Raw genomic sequence first — 24,594 nt, forward strand, 5'->3', positions numbered from 1 at the left:
CTAAATAACTGTAAAATATATTACATTCTGTTCATTACTACTCCAATTATAATGTCCTTTCCTATCCATTTCCATGTTTACCTACATTTATCTAAAAAGAATGGAAAAACACTTACCAAAATGGTGGTAACGATCAAAGAACGATTGGATAAGGAATCTGTGATGTTGGCTGGCTTTCCCTTTTGACTTTCTGTCATATTCAGGCCACTGGCTGGATCCCAAGTTCCAATCTATAAAATAGCATATGTACTTTGTAAATCGTCCATCAGGCACCTGGGAGAGAGCACTGAAGAGAAAGTTAAGACTGCTAACACTTATTATTCACATCTGCTGCATTATCTGCTGTTGTTGAAGTAAAGGCTGCTTGTTTTAAGCATGATTCACTGCTTTGTGAAGTGTGTCCAGTGAAGTGTGACATTAAAGAACAAAATGATCCATTGCACTTCTCCAGTCAGTGTGAGGAGCTTAATTTTCCATTCAGACTTTCATTCACCAAGATAAACTACTGCTGATGATACCTTGATAGCTGGCTGGAAACTCATTAATAGCACATATTTTTGACAGTAATGGATCTGTCTTATCCTCTCATTACAATGATAACATGCCATATTATATGGACAAAGCTAAAAGACAGAGCAAAACCTGGAGATCCAGGGTAAATTAATAGGTAAAAGCAGGCTTAAAAGAGGCATTAATTCGTATTCACAAAACCCCCAGTAGGGCAAAATCATACCCCAAATTACCTGCAGAGCATTTAAAAATACACATTTGCAGCTTTAAGATACTCCAAGGAAAGGAGATTACAGCATAATCTCATCTGGATAACCCATTCTAATACTTCCACTTGTATTCTATTCAATATGTATTTTAATTTAACTAATACCCTCTGATAGATTAGGCCATATACTCTCTGTGTTCAGACATTTTATACTCACTGAACACAGTCTATAGGATGACATAGAGCTACCTCTGGAGAGATACATATAAGCATAAGATGCCACTAAATACATAGATCGGGTGGTTTACATACATGCACCTGCACCATTGCATGTCATGTAACAATGGTGACCAGTAAAGGAAAACAGAAACAAAAGGAGACGCAGAGTCAGTATTTCTTAGTCAGCATTACTTTTCCTCACCCTCTCAAACCTGGGAGTCATCAGTAGTGAAATCTGTCTTACATATGCCCCTAGCCAATTACCCAACTTGTTTTCCTCAAATGAAGCTATAAATTATCAATTTCTTTTTAAAGTAAAGTTTTGTACATACAGATCTTCCTCAACTTATGGATGAACCCATCATAAGTTGAAAACATTGTTAAATCAGAAATGCATTTAGTGGAGCTCTTCCGGGAAGATGGCGGAAGAGTAAGACGCGGAGATCACCTTCCTCCCCACGGATACACCAGAAATACATCTACGCGTGGAACAACTCCTACGGAACACCTACTGAACGCTGGCAGAAGACGTCAGACCTCCCAAAAGGCAAGGAACCCCCCACGTACCTGGTTAGGGCAAAAGAAAAAACTAAACAGAGACAAAAGGATAGGGACGGGTCCTGCACCAGCGGGAGACAGCTGTGAAGGAGGAAAAGTGTCCACACACTAGGAAGCCCCTTCGCGGGTGGAGACTTCGGGAGGCGGAGTGGGGGAGCTTGGGAGCCGCAGAGGAGAGCACAGCAACAGGGGTGCGGAGGGCAAAGCGGACAGATTCCAGCGCAGAGGATCGGGCCGACCGGAACTCACCAGCCGAGAGGCTTGTCTGCTCGCCCGCCGGGGCGGGCGGGACTGGGAGCTGAGGCTCCGGCTTTTGTCGGAGCGCCGGGAGAGGACTGAGGTTGGCGGCGTGAACACAGCCTGCAGGGCGTTAGTGCACCGCGGCTAGCCGGGAGAGAGTCCGGGGAAAAGTCTGGACCTGCCGAAGAGGCAAGAGACTTTTACGTCCCTCTTTGTTTCCTGGTGCACGAGGAGAGGGGATTAAGAGCGAGGCTTAAAGGAGCTCCAGAGACGGGCGCGAGCCGTGACTAAAAGTGCGGAGCCCAGAGACAGACATGAGACGCTAAGGCCGCTGTTGCCGCCACCAGGAGGCCTGTGTGCGAACACAGGTCACTAGCCACACGCCCTTCCGGGGAGCCTGTGCAGCCCGCCACTGCCAGGGTCCCGGGATCCAGGGACAACTCCCCCGGGAGAACGCACGGCGCGCCTCAGGCTGCAACGTCACGACGGCCTCTGCCGCCGCAGGCCCGCCCCACACTCCGTGACCCTCCCTACCCCCCGGCCTGAGTGAGCCAGAGCCTCCGAATCAGCGGCTCCTTTAACCCCGTCCTGTCTGAGCAAAGAACAGACGCCCTCCGGCGACCTACAGGCACAGGCGGGGCCAAATCCAAAGCTGAGCCCCTGGGAACTGTGAGAACAAAGAAGAGAAAGGGAAATCTCTCCCAGCAGCCTCAGAAGCAGCGGATTAAAGCTCCACAATCAACTTGATATACCCTGCATCTGTGGAATACCTGAATAGACAACGAATCATCCCAAATTAAGGAGCCCTGTGGATGAAAGGCTCTTGGTGCTGCAGCCAGGAGTCAGTGCTGTGCCTCTGAGGTGGGAGAGCCAACTTCAGGACACTGGTCCACAAGAGGCCTCCCAGCTGCACATAATATCAAACAGCAAAAATCTCCGAGAGATCTCCATCTCAACACCAGCACCCAGCTTCACTCAACGACCAGCAAGCTACAGTGCTGGACATCCTATGCCAAACAACTAGCAAGACAGGAACACAACCCCACCCATTAGCAGAGAGGCTGCCCAAAATCATAATAAGTCTACAGACACCTCAAAACACACCACCAGACGTGGACCTGCCCACCAGAAAGACAAGATCCAGCCTCATCCACCAGAACACAGGCACTAGTACCCTCCACCAGGAAGCCTACACAACCCACTGAACCAACCTTAGCCACTGGGGACAGACACAAAAAACAACAGGAACTACGAACCTTCAGCCTGCAAAAAAGGAGACCCCAAACACAGTAAGATAAGCAAAATGAAAAGACAGAAAAACACACAGCACATGAAGGAGCAAGATAAAAACCCACCAGACCTAACAAATGAAGAGGAAATAGGCAGTCTACCTGAAAAAGAATTCAGAATAATGATAGTAAGGTTGATCCGAAATCTTGGAGATAGAATGGACAATAGAATGGACAAAATGCAAGAATCAGTTAACAAGGACCTAGAAGAACTAAAGATGAAACAAGCAACGATGAACAACACAATAAATGAAATTAAAAGTACTCTAGATGGGATCAATAGCAGAATAACTGAGGCAGAAGAACGGATAAGTGACCTGGAAGATAAAATAGTGGAAATAACTACTGCAGAGCAGAATAAAGAAAAAAGAATGAAAAGAACTGAGGACAGTCTCAGAGACCTCTGGGACAACATTAAACACACCAACATTCGAATTATAGGGGTTCCAGAAGAAGAAGAGAAAAAGAAAGGGGCTGAGAAAATATTTGAAGAGATTATAGTTGAAAACTTCCCTAATATGGGAAAGGAAATAGTTAATCAAGTCCAGGAAGCACCGAGAGTCCCATACAGGATAAATCCAAGGAGAAATACGCCAAGACACATATTAATCAAACTGTCAAAAATTAAATACAAAGAAAACATATTAAAAGCAGCAAGGGAAAAACAAAAAATAACACACAAGGGAATCCCCATAAGGTTAACAGCTGATCTTTCAGCAGAAACTCTGCAAGCCAGAAGGGAGTGGCAGGACATATTGAAAGTGTTGAAGGAGAAAAACCTGCAACCAAGATTACTCTACCCAGCAAGGATCTCATTCAGATTTGATGGAGAAATTAAAACCTTTACAGACAAGCAAAAGCTGAGAGAGTTCAGCACCACCAAACCAGCTCTACAACAACTGCTAAAGGAACTTCTCTAGGCAAGAAACACAAAAGAAGGAAAAGACCTACAATAACAAACCCAAAACAATTAAGAAAATGGGAATGGGAACACACATATCGATAATTACCTTAAATGTAAATGGACTAAATGCTCCCACCAAAAGACACAGAGTGGCTGAATGGATACAAAAACAAGACCCATATATTTGCTGTCTACAAGAGACCCACTTCAGACCTAGAGACACATACAGACTGAAAGTAAGGGGATGGAAAAAGGTATTTCATGCAAATGGAAACCAAAAGAAAGCTGGAGTAGCAATTCTCATATCAGACAAAATAGACTTTAAAACAAAGACTATTAGAAGAGACAAAGAAGGACACTACATAATGATCAAGGGATCGATCCAAGAGGAAGATATAACAATTGTAAATATTTATGCACCCAACATAGGTGCACCTCAATACATAAGGCAAATACTGACAACCATAAAAGGGGAAATCGACAGTAACACATTCATAGTAGGGGACTTTAACACCCCACTTTCACCAATGGACAGATCATCCAAAATGAAAATAAATAAGGAAACACAAGCTTTAAATGATACATTAAACAAGATGGAGTTAATTGATATTTATAGGACATTCCATCCAAAAACAACAGAATACACATTTTTCTCAAGTGCTCATGGAACATTCTCCAGGATAGATCATATCTTGGGTCACAAATCAAGCCTTGGTAAATTTAAGAAAATTGAAATTGTATCAAGTATCTTTTCCGACCACAACGCTATGAGACTCGATATCAATTACAGGAGAAGATCTGTAAAAAATACAAACACATGGAGGCTAAACAATATACTACTTAATAACGAAGTGATCACTGAAGAAATCAAAGTGGAAATCAAAAAATACCTAGAAACAAATGACAATGGAGACACGACGACTCAAAATCTATGGGATGCAGCAAAAGCAGTTCTAAGAGGGAAGTTTATAGCAATACAATCTTACCTTAAGAAACAGGAAACATCTCGAATAAACAACCTAACCTTGCACCTAAAGCAATTAGAGAAAGAAGAACAAAAAAACCCCAACGTTAGCAGGAGGAAAGAAATCATAAAAATCAGATCAGAAATAAATGAAAAAGAAATGAAGGAAACGATAGCAAAGATCAATAAAACTAAAAGCTGGTTCTTTGAAAGGATAAACAAAATTGATAAACCATTAGCCAGACTCATCAAGAAAAAAAGGGAGAAGACTCAAATCAATAGAATTAGAAATGAAAAAGGAGAAGTAACAACTGACACTGCAGAAATACAAAAGATCATGAGAGATTACTACAAGCAACTCTATGCCAATAAAATGGACAACCTGGAAGAAATGGACAAATTCTTAGAAAGGCACAACCTGCCAAGACTGAATCAGGAAGAAATAGAAAATATGAACAGACCAATCACAAGCACTGAAATTGAAACTGTGATTAAAAATCTTCCAACACGCAAAAGCCCAGGACCACATGGCTTCACAGGCGAATTCTATCAAACATTTAGAGAAGAGCTATCACCTCTCCTTCTCAGACTCTTCCAAAATATAGCAGAGGGAGGAACCCTCCCAAACTCATTCTACGAGGCCACCATCACCCTGATACCAAAACCAGACAAGGATGTCACAAAGAAAGAAAACTACAGGCCAATATCACTGATGAACATAGATGCAAAGATCCTCAACAAAATACTAGCAAACAGAATCCAACAGCACATTAAACGGATCATACACCATGATCAAGTGGGGTTTATTCCAGGAATGCAAGGATTCTTCAATATACGCAAATCAATCAACGTGATACACCATATTAACAAATTGAAGGAGAAAAACCATATGATCATCTCAATAGATGCAGAGAAAGCTTTTGACAAAATTCAACACCCATTTATGATAAAAACCCTGCAGAAAGTAGGCATAGAGGGAACTTTCCTCAACATAATAAAGGCCATGTATGACAAACCCACAGCCAACATCGTCCTCAATGGTGAAAAACTGAAAGCATTTCCACTAAGATCAGGAACAAGACAAGGTTGCCCACTCTCACCACTCTTATTCAACATAGTTTTGGAAGTTTTAGCCACAGCAATCAGAGAAGAAAAGGAAATAAAAGGAATCCAAATCGGAAAAGAAGAAGTAAAGCTGTCACTGTTTGCAGATGACATGATACTATACATAGAGAATCCTAAAGATGCTACCAGAAAACTACTAGAGCTAATCAATGAATTTGGTAAAGTAGCAGGATACAAAATTAATGCACAGAAATCTCTGGCATTCCTATACACTAAGGATGAAAAATCTGAAAGTGAAATCAAGAAAACACTCCCATGTACCATTGCAACAAAAAGAATAAAATACCTAGGAATAAACCTACCTAAGGAGACAAAAGACCTGTATGCAGAAAATTATAAGACACTGATGAAAGAAATTAAAGATGATACAAATAGATGGAGAGATATACCATGTTCTTGGATTGGAAGAATCAACATTGTGAAAATGACTCTACTACCCAAAGCAATCTACAGATTCAATGCAATCCCTATGAAACTACCACTGGCATTTTTCACAGAACTAGAACAAAAAATTTCACAATTTGTATGGAAACACAAAAGACCCTGAATAGCCAAAGCAATCTTGAGAACGAAAAATGGAGCTGGAGGAATCAGGCTTCCTGACTTCAGACTATACTACAAAGCTACAGTAATCAAGACAGTATGGTACTGGCTCAAAAACAGAAATATAGATCAATGGAACAGGATAGAAAGCCCAGAGATAAACCCACGCACATATGGTCACCTTATCTTTGACAAAGGAGGCAGAAATGTACAGTGGAGAAAGGACAGCCTATTCAATAAGTGGTGCTGGGAAAACTGGACAGCTACATGTAAAAGTATGAGATTAGATCACTCCCTAACACCATACACAAAAATAAGCTCAAAATGGATTAAAGACCTAAATGTAAGGCCAGAAACTATCAAACTCTTAGAGGAAAACATAGGCAGAACACTCTATGACATAAATCACAGCAAGGTCCTTTTTGACCCACCTCCTAGAGAAATGGAAATAAAAACAAAAGTAAACAAATGGGACCTAATGAAACTTAAAAGCTGTTGCGCAGCAAAGGAAACCATAAAGAAGACCAAAAGACAACCCTCAGAATGGGAGAAAATATTTGCAAATGAAGCAACTGACAAAGGATTAATCTCCAAAATTTATAAGCAGCTCATGCAGCTTAATAACAAAAAAACAAACAACCCAATCCAAAAATGGGCAGAAGACCTAAATAGACATTTCTCCAAAGAAGATATACAGAGTGCCAACAAACACATGAAAGAATGCTCAACATCACTAATCATTAGAGAAATGCAAATCAAAACTACAATGAGATATCATCTCACACCAGTCAGAATGGCCATCATCAAAAAATCTAGAAACAATAAATGCTGGAGAGCGTGTGGAGAAAAGGGAACCCTCTTACACTGTTGGTGGGAATGTAAATTGATACAGCCACTGTGGAGAACAGTATGGAGGTTCCTTAAAAAGCTACAACTAGAACTACCATATGACCCAGCAATCCCACTACTGGGCATATACCCTGAGAAAACCATAATTCAAAAAGAGTCATGTACCAAAATGCTCATTGCAGCTCTATTTACAATAGCCCAGAGATGGAAACAACCTAAGTGTCCATCATCGGATGAATGGATAAAGAAGATGTGGCACATATATACAATGGAATATTACTCAGCCATAAAAAGAGACGAAATTGAGCTATTTGTAATGAGGTGGATAGACCTAGAGTCTGTCATACAGAGTGAGGTAAGTCAGAAAGAGAGAGACAAATACCGTATGCTAACACATATATATGGAATTTAAGAAAAAAAAAATGTCATGAAAAACCTAGGGGTGAAACAGGAATAAAGACACAGACTTACTAGAGAATGGACTTGAGGCTATGGGGAGGGGGAAGGGTAAAGGGTGACAAAGCGATAAAGAGGCATGGACATATATACACTACCAAACGTAAGGTAGATAGCTAGTGGGAAGCAGCCGCATAGCACAGGGAGATCAACTCGGTGCTTTGTGACCGCCTGGAGGGGTGGGATAGGGAGGGTGGGAGGGAGGGAGACGCAAGCGGAAAGAGATATGGGAACATATGTATATATATAACTGATTCATTTTGTTGTGAAGCTGAAACTAACATACCATTGTAAAGCAATTATACTCCAATAAAGATGTTTAAAAATATATATATATATATATTTGGAAGAGAAAAAAAAAAAGAAATGCATTTAGTACACCAACCTACCAAACATCATAGATTAGCCCAGCCTACTTTAAACGTGCTCAAAACACTTACGTTAGTCTACAGTTGTAGTCAAAATCATCTAACACAAAGCCTATTTTATAATAAAATGTTGAATATCTCATGTAACTTATAGAATACTATACTGAACTACAATGAAAAACATGCTGGTTATATGTACAACAGGATGGTTTTAAGTGTATTAGTTGTTTACCCTGGTGATGCAGTGGCTGACTGGGAGTTGGGGCTCACTGCACTGCCAGCATCACAAGAAATTATCGTATTACATATCACTTGCTCAGAAAAAAAAGATCAGAATTCAAAATTAAAAATACAGTCTCTACTGAATATGTATCATTTTTGCACCATCACCATTGTAAAGCTGAAAAATCATAAGTTGGGAACTGTTTGTAAATTAAATTATCTTTAACGTGACATTGATTTAGCAGGTAACATTTACTCTGGTCTACCTAAATATGCTAACAAGGGTCTCATCAGCATAAATCCAAATTAAATGTTATGATCTTTTTATTTTCTTTATATTTTATCATACATACTCTTTTTGATCTCTTCATTTGCATAGCTTTCTTAGTAACTTTTTAAGATATCTATCTCCATTTAATTGGAGAAGCACAAAAGTAGAAATGTTAATAACTTCTGTTCTTCATAAGAATAGTTATGTCATTCTAATAGGTGTACATAAAAGTAAATCTCAGTGTTCTTTTTCAAGAACTTATTTGACTATACTAGGAATTCAATATAAATGTTTCTAGTGATGTTTAAAAAAGAACCTCTTGCCATATTTTCTCATATTTACTTAATTTTCCTCTTACCGTGAAAAACTATATATTCCTAATGTTTGTGTCAGTAAAGAAAAAAAGTCAAATAATACAGTAAGGGAAAAAAAAGAAAAAAAATCTTGATTCAGCATTCTTTCCAAAGTAAATTACCTACTGATCAATTACTCTAGACTGAGACTACCATGATGTCATAAAGACAGAGACTAATTATAATTTAGGGTCAATAATGGAAAGTTTTCAAGGGCCAGACAGGTAGCATCAATGTGTGACGTGAAAGAGCATAAGCCAGTAGTAAGAATTTCCAGGCTAGGGAGTGAAGTTTTTAACTCTCACAAAAATCTCAAGGCAGAAGAGCAAGAGGGGCCACAATCCCAACCCGCTCTGCTGTGTGCCTTGGGCTGCATGTTCCCAGAGCAGGTATTTTTTTCAAGTTCCCAGCAAGGCATCACCAGAGTTAGAAGAGGCCCTGCTGGGGACCTGGGTGGAGGACAGAAGGGATGTCAAACCTAGAATGCCTGCCTGACCTGCTTAAATTGTTTCAAATTCAAAATCATTAAAAAAAAAAACATCTACTCTGTTGGCTAAACAAGACATCTGCAGATTGTATTTTGCAGTCACTGCCATTTTTCTGCCCCTGATCTATAATTAATACCTATTACGCATTTGTCCTTTAGATTTTATTTCCCTTTTTTTCACTATTGGTTAAATAGTTAGATTTCTTTCAGACATGTAATTCTACCAGCCAAAGCACTGGTAAACAGCATTTGCCCACTGTCATCTGCCAGATGACACCCTCAAGCTTGACCAGTAAGTTTTTCAACTTTCTAATCAAATCACTAATACAAAACATTGCCCATTTCACTTACATCATCCTCCATGATTACTTTTATAAAAAATAATTTAGCTGAATGTTCATTCTTCTGAACATACTTTTCTAGTTTCATCCTCTGTCAGTTGCTTTTCTAGTACTATTGGGATGAAAGGGTTCTGGCTCATGAATCCATAATTACCTATAATCACAAATATTAGGTATCCTTTTTTATAAATCTCAGGTTTCTGAGCAGAATATTATGAAGTTTCAGAAATTTCAATGGCATAACATTTTAAATCAAATGAAATTTTGTATGATTCCCAGATTTAAAATCTGTTAGGACTGTATAATTCAAAATTTTCTACTGATTGAAGAACTTTTCATCAGTGGGGTTTATTGTTTTGTTTTGTTTTAATCACGAGAGCCATTGATTAAGTTAAGACAATCTTTTTTCTTTTAATCTATGTTTGGAACCATGATTTTTCTCATTATATGATTTAATCAAGTCATTTATTTTTTCTCAGTTCCAAAATTTAATAAAGTACTCTTGACCTCACAGCGGTATTTTAGATAGAGTGAGTCTATATCTTGGCTGACTTGGATACTTCAACTTTATGGTTATCTTCTTGGTGTAAATATTAATAGCAACTCCCTTGTACAATTAAAAATGTCATGGTTTGGATACTAAATCATAAGGTCACTTTAATTATAAGCATCGAGTTAGATAAGTAATTTGAAAGTACTTCAAAAACCACAAAGAACTATAGAAAATTATGGTATTATTCATTTTTCTTATTTTATATTCTGAATCGTTCTGAAAATAAATTTGCTCTTCTTCATAAAAGGTATGCATATTTATTGTTGTCAAATTATAAAACACACAAAAAATATAAAAGAGAACATCAATTTAAACTTTGAACCTACATACATACCCATGTCAATCATAGCTAATAAAGCTTAGTGTATTTCCTTCAAGTCTTTTATCTTTACATGTATGTTCCTTGCATAATTTCCATCATAGCCTTGTAGTTAATGACCCAGACTCTGAAGGGGGTGTCAGACTACCTGAATCCCATTACATCTCCTCCACTTACCACCAGGGGACTGGGGCACATTACTTCTCTGTGCCTCAATTTCCTCATTTATAAATGGGGGAATAACATTATCTACCTCATAGAGCTGTTGTGAGGATTAAATGAAAAAGAAGTCAATGCAAGGTGTTTATAAGTGTGCTACAAGTATTATATAAATTATTAAATACATCCTATTTCTATACTATTTTGAGCATTTTCTTCTGGCATTAAAATTAATCAAATTCATAATTTGAATGATTGTATAATATGATCATAAAAACATATCACAATTTAACTATCATTGTTAAAAACAAGGCTTTAGTAAACAGAGTTATTTACAAATATTTGCCCATGTCTTTTATTATTTTAAAAACAAATTCCTAGAATTGGAATTACTGAGCCCAAATAATATGAATTATTAGGATTATTAGTACATGTTGTCATATAACTTTCCAAAACTATTGTTGTGTTTGTTATCATCCTCCTGACAGTTCATGGTACAATACAACTTCCTAACAATTCATCTTCTACTTTCAATAGTTTGACTTACATAATTGAATGATACTATAATGGTTTATGACTGTTGCCTTTATTTCTAGATAGTATGTTTTATCACATAAAAATAACTTTTTATTCTAAGTAATTCTTTTCACCTAAATTTCCAGGACCTAGTATTAATCATGCTTACCTTATTTGTATATTTGCATTTGCTGATAAATAATTATCTATAATTATACTTTCAACATGCTTCTCATTTTATGGGTTTCTTTATAAGCAGCTCATCATGAATGTTTTTAATGTCCTATCTTTTTTCTCTCTGGATCTTATTTTTAACCTTGTTCCTTTCATATTATCTGGTTTTCACTATTTCTTTTCTGCCTCTGGATATTTTGGTAGACAGTTTTCCCTGTGGTAATTTGTGAGATAACAAAGTTTTCAGTCTACTAAAGGGGTATGGTCAACTTTTGTTTAAACTTTTACAATCACATCATAAAATCAATATTGAATCATAAAAATTAAAATGACATCTATTCTATGAAAATTCACTACTTTGGTTCATTCTGCTACTACACATACTGATCCATAGTTTTAGTTAATTTAATCTGGGGTTGTGGACACTGCCTCTCATTTTCTTTTGCTTGACATATTATAGATCATCTCTTTTCCAAGGAAAACAAATGTAATTTTTAATATAATCTTTAAAACTATTATTCAAAAACTTCTCTCTGTATGCTTTAACTACTTTTACTGTTTACTAGGATTTCTAGCCAGTTTCCTCTTTTTGAGTATTTGCTTTCATTTATCATTGTTCTTATAGAAGACAATTTATTTGTAAAGGATAACTATGTGACATGCTTCTATCTGTAGATTTGAAAATATTTTTGTCATGTTCCTGTACAAAGAAAACTTGACTAAATAAAGACATATTGTGTCATAGCCTTCTTCCTTCAAGAGCTCTGTTTTAGTCATGTTTTCTATTATTTAATGTTACTAAAGAGACTGAGGGCAGTCCAATATTTGTTTCTTTTTTTGGTAAATATTTTTTTATTGAAAGCTTCTAGTATTCTCTATTTGGAAGTTTTAAATCTCAATCAGGAGAGAGAGAGAGAGAGACATAGAGATAGAGACTGTAATTCTTTTTTCATTATGTTTGCCAGAAATATAAGGCATTTCTCCATTTTCTGAAGGTGAATTTTATTGCATTTACAATTTTCCTAAACTATTCATGTGGTCATGTTTTCTATAAATGTTATACTCTTTTATTTATTTATTTATTTTGCGGTACGCGGGCCTCTCAATGTTGTGGCCTCTCCCGTTGCGGAGCACAGGCTCCGGACGTGCAGGCTCAGCGGCCATGGCTCACGGGCCCAGCCGCTCCGCGGCATGTGGGATCTTCCCGGACCGGGTCACAAACCTGTGTCCCCTGCATCGGCAGTCGTACTAACCACTGCGCCACCAGGGAAGCCCAATAAATGTTATACTCTTTAAATGGATGTTTTCCCTATTTCACTACCTTACATATGTATCTTCATCACTGATAGAAACATTGGGAAAAGCAGTTCCCTCTTCTGTGTAGCAATGGACAGAACAACTTATGTATGCCCCCAACACAGGAGTACCACATTACATTTTAATTGTAATTCTTCTTTTAATCACTCTCTAGTTAAAACTTAAATCCCCTGAGGCTACAGGCTGGTTTACTCATCCTTTTATCCTAAGGCCTTTGAATACAGGACATACTAGGGGTTTTCTGTGTGAGGATTCTGAATATACTGGTCCTCTTTGTCTCAGAAATTCCATTTATGTTTTACTTTGACTGAAAATTATATTTCATTTTTATGTATCATATCTTCTTGTGTTAAACTTTAAGTGCCTTCAAGGAGGATGTCACAACTTTGAAATTTAGATAATAAATACCCAATGAATATTTATTGAATAAATGACTAAATGGAATAAATGAGTGAATTACTACATAATGAAGACTTTCAGGTTTTTTTAGGTTGTTAACTTTCCACGCCTATTCATTCATTCATTCACTCAGCAAATATTGAATGTATACTGTGTCTGTTCTTTCATATTTACATATTTTGTTTTTCATGTTTTGTTCCTCATGTTCTGTTCAAGTTCTACCTTAATATCATATTTAACTTTGGGAGTAATAGGTCACATATCTTTGCTACTTATTTGAATTTTTCCTAAGCTACATTTTATATATGTTAATATAAACATTTGTAAGAATTTTATGTATTTTATGCTTTACATTTTATACCTCTCAGGATTTTTTTAAAAACTCTTCATATAATTTCATTTGGTAAAATATGTTTTCTCTTTGGTCGCTTTGTTTTATTTTTTAATGCAGAAAAAACATTTGTTTTCTGAATGATTTTAAAATTATTTATCTGAGTATCTCATTAGTTAGTTGATGCTTTATTTATTTTTCTTTGTTTTTGACAGTTTTTTCAGTATAAATTTCCTTTGTTTTGTATCTCATATTACTCCTTTATGTCCAAAGAATGTTTTTCTTTCCTCTCCTGAGCTACATAATTGCTTGTCTCATCTGTAATTAGTATTTTATAATTTCTTCTAAACATGTAAGTTAGCACTGCTTCTTGTAAGCAGAATCAGTGAGACATTTTTTATGCTCTGTGGAATGAGCAATAATAATTTGTTTGACAAGTATATCAAAAACTTTCTCAGGTAGGAACAAAATAAACATTCCCAGCTAAGTGTAAAATATTAGTTATATATAAAGTCAATCTCATTTAAAGTTAAGAAATAATTTCCCCACTAAAAACCAACTGGCACAATAGGATCTATCAAAATTCTATTTACAGTGTCTTATTGCCATTTACTAACAATATAACCATGGATGTTGGAGAATGAAAACAAAGCAATACAGTTTTTCACTATAGAGTAATGTAAAAAGGAAAATGAATTCTCTGATTATACACTGTTTTGACTTAATTTTAGACAAATTCATCTGTCTTGAACAAAGAACGTAAGTGGTACTTTTCCAAAGAAGGCCTGTGTGGTGATCATGAGAAACCACACTGTACATTGTAAAACAGTGTTAGCATAATGTAGTCTCCATCTAACACCCTATACAAAAATAAACTCAAAATGGATTAAAGACCTAAATGTAAGACCAGAAACCATAAAACTCCTAGAGCAAAACATAGGCAGAACACTCTTTGACATAAATCATAGCAATATTTTTTGGATCCCTCTCCTAAAACAAGGGAGAAAAATCAAAAATAAACAAATGGGACCTAAACTTAAAATCATTTGCACAGCAAAGGAAACAAAACAATCAACAAAACAAAAAGACAACCTACTAAATGGGAGAAAATATTTTCAAATGATACGACCGATAAAGGGTTAATATATATTCAACATATATAAATAGCTCATATAACTCAACAGCAAAAAAACTAAACAACTCCATGAAAAAATGGGCAGAAGAACTGAATATACATTTTTGTAAAGAGGAAATGCAGATGGCCAACAGGCACATGAAAAGATGTTCAACATCACCAATCATCAGGGAAATGTAAATCAAAACCACAATGAGATATCACTTCACACCTGTCAGAATTGATATCATCAGAAAGAACACAAAGAGCAAATGATGGTGAGAATGTGGAGAAAAGGGAACCCTTGTATACCAAGGGAACTATTGTAAATTGGTACAGCCACTTTGGAAAACAGTATTGAAGGTTCTCAAGAAGCTAAAAATAGAACTACCATATGACCCAGCAATTCAACTCCTGGGTACATACTCAAAAACAAAAAAAACAAAAACACTATTTTGAAAAGATACATGCACCCTGATGTTCATAGAAGCAGTATTTACAATTGCCAAGATATGAAAGCAACCTAAGTGTCCACCAACAGATGAATGGATAAAGAAGATATGGTGTATATATAAAGGAATACTACTCAGCCATAAAAAAGAGTGAAATTTTGACATTTGCAGCAACATATACAGATTTGGAGGATATTATGCTAAGTGAAATAAGTCAGACAGACAAAGACAAATAATGTATGACATCACATATGGAATCTAAAAAAAATATTACAAACCACTGAATATAACAAAAAAGAAATAGACTAATAGAGAACAAATTAGTGGTTGCCAGTGGGGAGAGGGAAGGAGAGAGGGGCAATATAGGGGTAGGAGATTAAGAGGTACAAAACATTATGTATAAAATAATCTACAAAGATATATTGTACAACACAGGGAATATAGCCAATATTTTATAATAACTAAAAATGGAGTATAACCTTTAAAAATTGTGAATCACTATACTGTACACCTGTAACTTATATAATATTGTACATCAACTATACCTCAATTAAAAAAAATCTTCCCAATAATTAGCTGCCTACAACCACATGACCCATACAGTTTGCCTTGCATTGTATTTACTATTTCTTTGAGAAGAAAAGGCATTCCTGATAGTACTGTTTGAGGGTATTGAGAATTTAAAAAGCATAAGGAAGGTGCTGGTATTAAATGCTAATTTACATTTGGAAGATAAATATTCTCTCCAATTGACTGAATATACTTTGGTGAACTGCATGTTTCTCGATTAACTAGTGTAACCATTCTTTCTGGATAATTTGCAAACTCAGGTTTCTCAAGTCTATATGGAACATGAGTAGTGAGGACAGAGTTTTTTCAACATAGTAGTTTTCTTACTAAGTGTTGCAGGTAAATTAGAGACTTTTTGACCTCATTTACTTCACCCCTTCCTGTGTTAAATTTTTTAATGGAAAGTACAGATAGTTACTTACATTACTGTCTAATAACAATGAATAGTATTGCACTTCCATTGGGTTAAGTATTAACAGGAGATCACTTCAGAAAGAATTGTCATCTGATCTCTCAACAATAAACATGAAACATTTCCTAGAAATGCCTATGTGCTCCCTGAGAGGGAGAAATCAGAGTAAAGAATAATTACCTGGGAACTGAGTCTTTTTCATACAGAAGTGATTTGGCCTATGAGTACAGCACAAAGAAACCTTCAGTTAACAACTTTTCTAAAACTGTCTATTAACTAGTTAACATGGGTTCTGGAATTTCACCATTTGAGAACTACAGCATTAATGTGAAAGCAATAAATGAATAAGTATACAATATAATGATCTTACAGAAAGGGATGACTAATCTAAACATAGATTTTTCACCCCTAAGATTTTTATTTTTGTTTAGGGCAAAGTCAACCTTAAACATAAAGAGTTAAGAGACAGGTGGTAGTTCTGATTTTTAAAATAAAATTTGAATCAATGAGTTAACTGTTCTCAAATATAATGACATGACAGTATTAAATTAAGGGCTATTTTTTGCAAGGATGAAAATGTAGTTTTTGAAATAAAACCAATGTATTACAATTACATTTAGTATACATGTTTAATTCAAATTCAGTAATTGAAAGAAAAATATCAATATTTGATATTCTCTGATGGACCAAAATAAGAAAGTGTGTGCCCTCAAGTAAGGCAATCCTATTGATTTTTAAACATAAACATCATAGTTTTCTGAAATATTTTACCAACCTGAAAGTTATCAAGCAAAATAATAACTATAAATATACTGACACAAACCAAAAAAATGTCAGTACAGTTGTGAAATAGGGCATGTAATGATTCTTTATAAGAGTTGGACAAATTAAATGGTTAACATCTCTAAAAAAAGACACTAAGTTTGGGTCCTGCCTGGGATCCAGTTTTGCTTTTTAAGAAGCAAACAACACATTTCCCACTGGCTTAAAGATTACTGGTCAACATCACCATTAGCATTGCTTTCCTACAGAGAGGCCAAAGAAATCTCAGTTCCTAGGAAAGTTGGGGGTCATTGTTGCCATGGAGACCAAGATATATGTATCAAATGCCATCAAAGAGAGAAAGATAAAAGCTGCTATGCATTAGGTTTCTACAGATAAAAAAAAAAGTCTCACTTATCTAGTGTGGATTTTCAGATTTAGATAAATTTGGAAGACTGTAAATTCCATTCAGACACCTTTTTCACAGGGAGCTAATGACTATAGGATTTTACTGGCAAGAGAAAGCGCAATAGTAAAATTTTCTACAGAAATTACCACTTTTAAAAAAATATATATATATTCTACAAAAAAAAAATCTTCAAAAAGCACTTTGAAACATGTTCTGTTCCTGGAACATATATGCCTGTAAACTCAGGCAGGCATGGTTTCACTACTAATTCTCACTCTCTCCATATATTATCAAAATATTTGAGTTTTCAGTGGGAAGCCTATGGATTGCTGATAGCAGTTTCTCTACTGGTGGGTAAAAATGCAAGCAGTGAATATTCAGAAAACACAGATTTTAAAAGTTGAAATGAAGCTCCACTTGAAAGTAAAATATAACAAATTTAAACTTTTTAAAGGTTTGCAAATATGGATTATTTTGATTTATATTATTTATATAAATACTTAATTTTGTAGAAATTGGCAAACATATATTACATAAGATGGCTTTTTATAGCCAGTTTTCTTTTCCAAGATTTTCCCTAAAGATGCACAAGTTAGAAGCTGATTTTATTATAAAAGCACGCTGAGGCAAACACATGGCATAACTGTTCACAGGCCTATACAATTCCAGGACCCTTAGCACCATTTCTGGCCAGATAAATGTATTAGTTTGATCTTTATTTTTTTTCTAAATTAATATAATATTACCATAAAAGCCAATTTCAATAAGGATTTATTAGGCCTTTCCACTGAGGAGACAGAACATTCTATTCTCCAAGTTCTATTTTAATATAAATATCACATTTTAAGAGACTATCAGCAAAATAATGAGAACAGATAACAAATTCTGATGCTACAGAAAGGGTAAGAGAGGTACACAGGTATGATTTTAGTTTAACATTTCTATTTAGAAGAAAATATTCTCTAGTATAATAAAAATCCATTTGAACAATTAATAAAGTATAATAGCAAGAGACTGATTTTTTTTTTCTTGGAAAGCACATGATGTACATAGTTGTCACAATGGACATTCAATAATAAAATTCAATAATATGGTAGGATTAAGCAATTTTATTATTGCATTATAGTTTCTTAGAAGGAATTCTTTTCAAAGTCTAAGTTTTTTTTTTTTAAATGGCCTTTAGATAGCTCAGCTTGCAATGGAAATACACCATTTTCGTGTAGTGTCATCAACTCAGTTCAAACCTATTTTGTGTGAAACCCTTCCAACTATTTTTGCTCTAAACAGAATCTTTTTGAAGTAATATTCTAAGAACCTTCTGAATATTTCTTAATATCTTTTTCCATTAGTCATGCTTTTGTTCCATCTGAAGCTGGTCTTTCCTAAAACATAGCTAAGCCTCAGAAGACTAGGTAAGTAAGTTAAGCCATTTCCAATGGTAAATCATATCCCAGTTAAACATTATATTAAAAAAACCCTAAAAATATTAATTTTATTGTCAGTTATGAAGACATTTTTTATTTCCTCATGTCAATTATGTCCATTTTTCTTGGCCGTTTTTCTTTTTGCTATTTCTCCTTCTTCTTCCAAGTTCCACTGACAGACTGAATACACAAACAGATAACAGTCAGACCATGTACGACAATAGGACTTTAACCAGATCCTCTGAAGCAAGCATCATGGGAAGCCAAGCCACAACCTCTGCAGCAATCTGCCCAGAATGGTCAAGATTTGTTCAATAACTTGCAGCTTCCTTTTTTTTCCCCCTCTCTTCCAACTCAGAAGCAACCAGAGAAACTCACCAAACCAATCACCCAAGATACCTTGCTTCTTGTTAGCCCACCTCCAGTTTTCTCATGCCAACAATCTCCAATCAGAGCACACCTGAGGCTTTCCCAAATAAAGCTTTTCCACTCCCTTGCCTGCCCTTGAATCTCTGCCAAATATAAGTTGCTCCCTTGCTATAGCAAGCTCTGCATAACAACTTCTGTTTGTTCTCATCCAAGTGGTCTTTGTTTACTTCCACACATAAACTTACAATAAAAAAAAGGAAAATTTATAAATAGAATATTTATTTTTACTCATCGATGTAATGAAGTGTCAGAAAGTATTCAACTGCACTATGTAGACGACCAGAGATGCCATTGGTGCATCCTTATAAGCTCAGACTTCAGTGCTGCTTTCTCCTGTGCTATAAGATCCTTCACCCCTTGAATTCTTGACCCACTACCCCAGCCCACTGATTGTCTGAAATCCACTATTGGATTTCTCTTCCCACTTTGTAAGTATGGAGCAAAGCTGGAAAAAGTGGGGGGAAAAAAGTTCTGCTATTGGAAAATAACTCTGCACCAGACACCTGAGTAAGTATTCTATGTGAAGTATCTCTTATGATTCTCATAGAGATCCTTCATTTGTTCAACAGTCAATAAACATTTCATGAGGATGTACTTCGTGCCAGACACTTTGCTAGGCCTTGAATATGTAAATAGTGAGAAAGGAGACACATTTTTCTGCACCTAATAGGATGTGTATTCTGGCTAGGGACGCAGTCTTTAAAAAAAAAAAAAAGTATGTAAATACACAATTATAGGCAGTGTCAGGAAGAAAAAGTAGAGGACACTATGAGAAACTTAAATTTGATTAGGCTTAGGGAATACCTATCTAAGGAAGTGAATGTAAGCTGCAACCCCCAGGATGAGTAAGAAGTTAGCCAGGCAAAGGTGATAGGAATGGGTATTCCAGACCAGGAAAACTCTACTGCCAAAGTAATAGAAAGTCTTGACCTTGTGAGGAAATGAGAAACAGCCAGTATAGCTGGAGCATAGAAAACACCTGAGAAGATGGTGAGAGTTGAGTGGGAGAGGTAGGGAATTCATTGTAAATCATGTTTGGATCTTAATCAAAATACAATGGAAATAAAGGGATGAGTTAAATTAGAGAAATGACATGGATCATTTTGCTTTTAAAGACATCCATTGGCTGCTATGATTTGGCGAATGGATTACAAGGAGGAGTAGAACAGAGACTTGTTGGGGCTCCAGTGTATGTGTCCGGCGAAGGTTCCCCTGGCCATGATTGTAGCAATGGATTTAGGGAGAAATGGATGGATTCTAAACATATTTTGAAAGTGGAATATACAATACGGTCTTTGAACTGACCAGAAAAATTCAAGCTGCGAAAATCACTTATTCTGTTTTCCTTTTCCTATTGTTAGTAGTTTCAATACCAGGATCTTAAAGAAAGAAATTGTCCTATTATTGCCTGAGGTAGACAAAGTTGCCTACTGTTTTATCCCCTTATTCTCCTTCTTTTGCTTTAGAGAAGGCACTGCCATGGCCCAAGAGCTTGTCTGGACAGGTGTGGTTGGTTGTGTATGCAGTATTGGTGACCCTCCTTAGACCTGCCACCTGTGAATAACTGCAGGAAGGAAGAAATTAACACATCCCCTCTGGAGGCTGACCGGAACCAGGAAATGTTTGACTTTACTCCCTCCCCTTTTAGTATAAAAGAAGCCTAAATTCTAACTCAGGCAAGATGGTTCTTTGGGACACAAGTCCACCGTCTTCTCAGACTGCCGTTTTTTTTGATAAATTTGTTATTCCTTGCTCCAATTAAACAAACAAACAAACAAACCAGATGTGGTTGGTTGTGTGTGCGGTACTGGTGACCCTTCTTAGACCATGGCGAACTGGGCTGGGTTCTAACCAAGATCTCCGTCGAGATAAAGGAGAAAGAATTCACTTTGATCTATGAACCCTATCTAAGTGGAAAACTGTGTCCAGAGTAGCATTTTAACTCCAAGCTCAGTTCCCTGAATATGTTCTACTTCTCTGTTTGTCAGAAATATACCTGCTCCTTCCTGGTTTATCTGCTCCACAGTTACAAACATCAGAAGTCTGGATTTTCCTCCTATTAACTGTTTCAATCCTAAGATTCACATTTCAGAAAATGATTCAAAATACATCATTTTAATGACATACAAGCAAGAGATCTTTCTTTTTAGCACATTTCACTGCCCAATACTATATTACTGGGTTGGCCAAAAAGCGTCTTTGTTTTTTTAAGTAAAAATAAAAGACACATTTTTCATTTTCACCAAGAACTTTATTCAACAATGTATTCACCCTTTTGTTCCACTACCTTCTGCCATTTTTCAGGCAACTTCATAATTCCATGTTCCCAAAACTTTTTATCTTTTTGAGCAAAGAACTGTTCCAGGAGCCTTTTACAGTCTTCCAGGGAATTGAAATTTTTTCCATTAAGAGAATTTTGTAAAGTCCTAAATAAATGGAACTCCGAAGGTGCAATGTCTGATGAATATGGCGGATGAATCAGAACTTCCCAGCCAAGCTGTAACAGTTTTTGCCTGGTCATCAAATAAACATGCAGTCGTACGTTATCCTGATGGAAGATTATGAGTTTTCTGTTGACTAACTCTGGACACTCTTCGTTGAGTGCTGCTTTCAGTTGGTCTACCTGGGAGCAGTACTTGTTGGAATTAGTTGTTTGGTTTTCTGGAAGGAGCTCATAATAAAGGACTCCCTTCCAATCCCACCATATACACAACATCACCTTCTTTGGATGAAGACCGGCCTTTGGTATGGTTGATGGAGGTTCATTTCACTTGCCCCACAATCTCTTCCATTCCACATTATTGTACAGTATCTACTTGCCACTGCCCATCACAATTTGTTTTAAAAATGGAACGTTTTCATCATGTTTAAGTAGAGAATAGCATGCGGAAATACGGTCAAGAAGGTTTTTTCTGCTTAACTTACGTGGACCCAAACATCAAAGCGCTTCACATAACCAAACAAGTGTAAATGCTTTTCAACCCTTAATTTGGATATTTTGAGTATGTCGGCTATCTCCTGCGTGGTATAACATTGATTGTTCTCAGTTAATGCCTTGATTTCATTGCTATCAACTTCAACTGGTCCACCAGACCATAGAGTATCATCCAGTGAGAAATCTCTAGCACGAAACTCTGCAAACCACTTTTGACACGTTCAATCAGTCACAGCACCTTCTCCATATACTGCACAATCTTTTTTTTGCATTTCAGTTGGGTTTTTACCTTTCTTGAAATAATAAAGCATAATATGCTGAAAATGTTGCTGTTTTTCTTCCATCTTCAATATTAAAATGGCTACATAAAAATTCACCAATTTTGATATCTTTTTTTAAATGCATGCTGATATGACAGCTGTCACATACAGTCTAAAAAAATTATTTCGAATGAAGTTAAAGACAACTAAGTGCTACTAGAGCCATCTTATGGAAAAAACTGAATGAACCTTTTGGCCAACCCAATATAATTTTATGAATCAATTTATAATTGGCAGATTTTCTTCACTAGAGCAAAACCTTCATAGGGGCACAAGATAGAAGTTCACTGCATATTTGTTAGAGAATTAAATGAATAAATAAAGTGTGCTGGTCAAAGATGACCAAGACAAAACTAGGAAAAGGCAGTAGCATGAAAAGATAGAATTGAGGATAGTTAAAATTCCTAGCCTCGACCCCTATTAACGTATTTCCAGGTTCTTTTAGAGACCATGATATTTTCACTTCAGCCTGTCCAAGAGGGAAGCCCTTTGCACTCTACTTTTTTTGAGATGGGGAATTTGGCCCAGAGAAGTTGGATGGAAGGATGAAGTTCACACACTTGTTGTGATACAACTAGAATAGTAACTTAAGCCTCCTGAATCACCATCTATTGAATCTTCCAAAGTGTGAACTCTATCAAGGTAGGAACTCTGTTTTTTCATCTATGGATTGGTAACTATACTTTTTAGGAAAAAATAAAAGTAAAATCAACAAAACTTAGGAGGCTTAATGAGGCAGATATTGCTACCACCCCAGGATGCAGTTGAAGATGCTGTGTTTTAGAAGGATTAAGAAACTTGTCTATAAATAGTAAATGACAGAACAAGGATTTCAGCCTAATTCTGTCTGAACACAAAATATTGATGAATGTCACGTCAACATTTATAACTCACATTGTGATACCTTGCTTATCGATATGGTAGATCCTCACATATACTTGGTAACCATTATATTCAGGATCTTATTATAATTCACACTAGAGCCTAGGAAAACCTTCTCTAATATTTTCTTTGAGTCCAAGGGACTGGGTCTATGGTAACAGGAAGAGCATCACCATTTTTATGTTGATGTGTTGAAATACAAGCAGTGGTCGAAGTTCATCCTAGTGACTTAGGTATTTCCAAAAATAAGATAATAACATCCCCAGTAAACACTGAGATAAGCCCATATGAGCTGACTAAACTCCACCATTATCAATTCCAATTTTGGGTATAGACTAATGTTGTTATCTTGGAAGTAAGGTAATTAGGAAGTGACAGCCTCACGAATATTTTAGTTCCAGTTTATTATAAAAGATTCCTAATTTTGCATGGTCTTGACAAAGGGTACAACCTGAAACTCTCAATGAGAAGAGGTAATACCCCTGTTAACTTCAGCCATCAGTTGGCCATGATATACTTCTTGTCCTGGTGATATCAAAAATATGTGTTTTCTCACTCCTGCATCATTTGAATCAACATTCATATATACTATTCTCTCAGGCTAAAATACCCCTTATTTTGATTCAATTTCCTTCTTCAGTTTCCATCTATGAATGATGCTCCATGTTCAATTGTTAGCTGAAACATAACTCACTATCTTTAAAGCGATGTTATCTCAAAAAGAATTTTTTCTCAAGTTCTTATCAATATATCTTTTTAATCTGTAACTTTCAATGAATCCATCAGAAAACAGCTAAATGCATATATTACAAACTTACACTAAAATGTTCTTAAAGTAAGCACACACACCCAAATTCTAAGAGCCTTTCTTGTACTTTACCTCAATACCTATAAATGGAATCAAGAAAGATAGACCCAGTGTAATGTGTAGCATTTGTGTTCATACCTAATTTACTCATGTACATTAATTCAGGCATTTCTCTTGAATATGATCCAGGAGCAGAAACATGTTTCAGTATTTAATCCTTCTGTATGGTCTGCTCTAAGTAGGAAAGTCTATGAAGGCCTGTGATTATAAGCTGCATATACAAAGATTCATATTACATCAAACATTTTCTAATTATTGTATCAAATATTATAGCTAATTAAGATTATATTAATATATTATATATATTATTTTAAATTAATATTATATATATTGTATGCAGAG

At 36.0% G+C, this 24,594-nt stretch overlaps 1 protein-coding gene across 4 annotated transcripts in view; it reads right to left on the bottom strand.

Moving 5' to 3' along the window:
- The window catches only part of GRIK2 (glutamate ionotropic receptor kainate type subunit 2), a 661,376-nt gene that overhangs the window by 225,745 nt on the left and 411,037 nt on the right, over positions 1–24,594 (bottom strand). For all 4 annotated transcript variants that reach the window (XR_007470694.1, XM_049695632.1, XM_049695633.1 and 1 more), the window contains one exon: positions 117–230. Coding sequence is in view for 3 of the 4 variants with exons in the window: in XM_049695632.1 (XP_049551589.1) it covers positions 117–230 (114 nt within the window). In the remaining variant the exon portion in view is untranslated. The remainder of the gene's footprint in view (positions 1–116; positions 231–24,594) is intronic.

The sequence above is a fragment of the Orcinus orca genome, chromosome 12 (assembly GCF_937001465.1).
Source record: "Orcinus orca chromosome 12, mOrcOrc1.1, whole genome shotgun sequence".
Classification (NCBI taxonomy): Eukaryota; Metazoa; Chordata; class Mammalia; order Artiodactyla; family Delphinidae; genus Orcinus; species Orcinus orca.